The sequence below is a fragment of the Fringilla coelebs genome (genome assembly GCF_963513975.1).
Source record: "Fringilla coelebs genome assembly, contig: SCAFFOLD_30, whole genome shotgun sequence".
NCBI lineage: Eukaryota > Metazoa > Chordata > Aves > Passeriformes > Fringillidae > Fringilla > Fringilla coelebs.
Genome location: NW_028167448.1, coordinates 1,065,596 through 1,069,730, shown reverse-complemented (window position 1 = coordinate 1,069,730; position 4,135 = coordinate 1,065,596). Strand labels below are relative to the sequence as shown.

General features: G+C 61.0%; 1 protein-coding gene across 1 annotated transcript; it reads right to left on the bottom strand.

Annotated features, from left to right (window-relative positions):
* Positions 1–1,155: 1,155 nt before the first annotated feature.
* LOC311165878 (low affinity immunoglobulin gamma Fc region receptor III-like) lies at positions 1,156–3,429 on the bottom strand (the record flags this gene model as incomplete). The annotated part of the gene is given in 6 exon segments (XM_084227373.1): positions 1,156–1,273; positions 1,361–1,382; positions 1,759–1,842; positions 2,608–2,865; positions 3,127–3,396; positions 3,399–3,429. Coding segments are annotated over 6 exon segments (783 nt in total).
* Positions 3,430–4,135: the final 706 nt, after the last annotated feature.

Below are 4,135 nucleotides of genomic sequence, written 5' to 3'. Positions count from 1 at the left end.
TCCAGGTATGTGTGTGTTGGGAATGTGGGCTGGCAGTCATGAGATTCTGTGCAGTGTGGAGTGCAGTTGAGTGCTTGGCAGATTCAGTTTAGATGTAATGTAATATAATATAGAATAATATAGTAGAATAAAGTACTTAATTCGCCTTCTGAACAGATGGAGTCAGATGCATCATTCCTCCCGGACGTCGGACACAAATATCAGCTATATTCCCCGCCTCGCCTTTTCCTCCCGGTGGTCCTTCTTCCCTGTCTGCACCCGTTCTTCCCTGCTTGGCTGCTTCCACCAGGCAGCTCATTCCTGTTCGTCCTGCCCTCCTGCATTGTTTCCCCGACAGAGCGGATGCTGCCTGCACCCACCCACCGCCTGTGCTGCATTTCCCACGCTGCCCACAGCACCGAGCCTGCTGCACCTGCCCACCGCAGCACCAGCCCGCGGCAGCCAGCCCAGAGCCACCAGTGCCGCAGCCCCAGCCCGCAGCCAGCCCGCAGCAGCCAGCCTGCAGCCATCGCTGGCCGATGCCAGAGACACGCAGGTGCCATCGCTTGGAAATCCTGCCCAGCCACTCACAAAAGCCCTGTGGGCTCGCCGTGGCTCGCAGCACACACACTCCATCTGCCGAGCTGATGCTCACAGAGCTCCCGGGCTTCTTATGGTAACGCTGTCCCTGTCTTCTGTTTCTCTCTCTTTCCTTTTCCGTTTCTACTCCCTTCTCTCCCCCTTCGGTAAGAACACTTACCCTCCTTTGTCAATAAACAGTTCTCAGATATAATATTGCTGTGTTTGTGCTTCATTTTCATCTGAGAAACCTTTCAGCAAGAATCCTCCCCGACTCCCCATTTTAAAGAGGGATGGGACAGGGGTAGTGGGAGGGGGAATGGGGAAGCCCTGGGTGTACTGCAAGCACTGTGGGGAGGGAATGGGGCAGTCACTGAGAGTACTTGGGCACTTGGATGGGGTGTGGGAGCCCCTGCAGGTGCGAGCAAAAGGGATGGGGGAGCCCTTGGGGGTACGAGGAGAGGAAATGGGGAGCAGAGGGTGCCCTGTGAGGACGCCCCCTGACCCAGGACCACCTCCCTTGGAAGGATGGGCAACCACAGGAGCCATGGAGGGAGCACCCCCAGTGTCACCCAGTGCCTCCTGCTTCCCAGAGCATCACAACTTTTGGTGTAGGCTGTCATACATGTCACTGGGTTCCCACGGTTGCCACTGCAGCTTCATGTACGTCTCCTGAGGATCCTCCACCGTGGGTGCCAGGGGGTCTGGGGTAGCCCTGTGGGAATAAGGGGCTGTGTGGAAGGGCATGGGAGGTCCTGGGGGTTTGGGTCAAAGGTGTATCATGGCTGGAACCTGCACTCACCTTTCCTGGTGCTTCCTGGCATCTGCAAAGGAAAACTGGAGGGGTGACTTTGGAGACCCAGGGGCCCGCATCCACCCTTGGGAATGCTGAACCACCACCAGACACACAATTCTTCCCAGGCCCCCCCAGTATCCTGATGCACCCAAGTATCCCTGAACCACCCCACTTGTACCAACACCCTGAGCCCCCAGAACCCCGAGCCTGGCAGGGAGGGGGACCCCCGATAGAACCCCCACAGTCCCTACACAACCCTCCAATACCACCCCAGTTCTCTGAGCCATGGTCACTGGGTCTCAGCCCCTCCCAAGTCAGGGACTGTGGGTGCTGCCTTACAGCCTTCCTTCTCTGGGACCCTTCCCACCTCTCTCCATGACCCCTGTCCCCCCATTGTCACCCACCAACAGGGTGCCACCGGTGCCAGGCCACAATGACACCCATGAGCAGGAGCAGGAACAAAAGGGCCCCACCAACCCCGGCAGCCACTGCAAGAAACAGAGGGGGGCACATCAGGATTGCCCATCACCCCAGGGGTTCCTGCACTCCTTGGTGACCATGTGTGACCCCACCTGTGTTCATGTGTGTCCCTGTGTTCTGCGGTGTCACCTCCAGGACACCAGGGGTGATGGTGGCATTGGCCACAGGCACTGCAGGGACAGAGAGGGCTGAGGCCACAGGGAGGGACTGGCAGCCAGTATGGGGAGATAGGGATGGGGGGGATGGGTGTGATGGGGGATGTCACAATTGGGGTCAAACCAAAGAGGGGTGAGGGGACAAGGGGAGAGGTGGAAGGACACAAGAATGGTGTGATGGGGGACAAAGAGATACCCAAGCAGGTGGCCTGAGCAAGCTGTGGGGGTTCCCCCTGCCCATCTCTGCACTCACTGTGCACCATGACGCGGAGCCTGGTGCTGCTCACTGCATGGCCCACCCCGGAGCGCACCTGGCAGCTGAAATTCCCTGAGTGGGAGACTCCCACAGCGGGCACCAACAGCTGTGGGGACTCCTGTGGGCCCCCCACCACCTGCCCATCCGGATAGAACACATGCAGGAGCAGGGCTTGGGGCTGCAGGGGGCTGGGGGTGCTGAGGCAGCTGAGAGTCAGGGGGGACCCCTCGGTGGGCTCGGGGGGACCCTCCAGCACCAGCACAGGGGAGAGCTCAGGGAAGGAGAGGGAAGGGGGATTTGTGGCACCGAGTCTCTGGGGAAGGGCTGTGGGGGTGTTGGGGTGGGGGCTTCGGGGTGCTCACCATGCACTGTCACTGTCACTGGTGCTGACTCCTGCCACCCCCAGGATCCCACCTGGCCCTTGCAGCTGTAGCGGCCACTGTGGCTCAGCTTCAGAGGGGACAGGGACAGCTGGGTGCCATTGGGGAACACTTCCAGTTCCTCCTCTTCGTGGTAGAAGGACACCGAGGTGATCGGTCTGTCTTTCCAGCTCCAGCAGTGCAGTGTCACCGTGTCCCCCTCCAGCAGCACCCGTGCCGGCACCTGCAGCACCAGCCAGTCTGAGGGGACAGGGGGGTCCTGTCACATCTCAGGGATCTGGAGGGTCCCCATGTCACTGGGACCTCCCCATTGGGTCACACCCAGCGCACCAGGAGTCCCCAGTACCCCCATGGTTTCGCCCACACTGGGATGCTCTGGGATATCCCCACAGCAGGGAACGGGCTGTAGTCACACCAGGAGATGACCCATGAAGCAGAGCCCATCCAGAGCCCTCGGGGTCCCCATGGGAGCCAGGCTGGGGACAACCAAACCTCCCTCACCATCTGAGACGTTTATGGTGGGGCTGAGCCCACTGCCGGGTCTGTCACACTCATAGGTGCCACTCAGGGTGACAATGAGGCGGTCCCGTCCCTGTTGCCACCAGCGCTGCCCGTTCCTGTACCAGGTGGTGTCACTGGCATTCCCCGAGCCCTGGCAGGTCAGTGTCACCCGGTCCCATTCCACTGGCGGCATCCAGGGGGGCTCCACGAGGAGCTGGGTGGTCTGGGCACCTGTGGGTGACAGGGGACACCAGACTGCCAGGGCCAGCATGGGCTGGGGACAGCGGGGTGGGGAGGTGGCATTCACTGAGGACTCACCAGCGAGGCCGAGGGTCAGTGCTGAAAGGAAGAAGGGATAGGGCTGGGAGGGGGTGGCACTGCAGGAACAGTGGCACAAGGAATGGGGTGTGGGGTTTCTCTGAAACGTCTCAGTGGGGGCTTTGGTGTAGCACAGAGGTCTCGAGGACAGGGACACTGCAGCCAACACATGCTCAGGCATGGGGACCATGTGCTGGCACAGGTCACCCCCACCAGCCCCACAGCCACAGCTCCATGGCCCTGTGCCCATGGTCCCATTCCCATGGCATCTGTCCCCATGGGCCAAGCACATGGTACTTGTCCCCTTGTCCCTCTCCCTGTATCCCTGTGTCCCTGTCCCCGCTGCTGCCCCAGCCACAAGGTTCCTTCTGCCACATCCTTGTCTCCACATTCCCATCCCCCTGTCCCTATCCCCCATCCCAGTTCCACTCACCCTGTCCTCTGTTCCTGTCCCCATCCCCCATCCCAGTTCAACTCACCCTGTCCTCTGTTCCTGTCCCCACAGCCACCCCACAACTCTGGTCACACTGGGCTCCATGCCCTGCTGGCATTGGGGACCTCAGGGAACCCTGCAGACCCCTGTGCACCCTCCCCTCCATCCCCAGGGTGTCAGGCCTGTGCCCAGGGCACTCACCCCACAGGAGCAGCGCCACCTTCCCGGCCATCCCGGTGTCCCCAGCCATGTGGACTG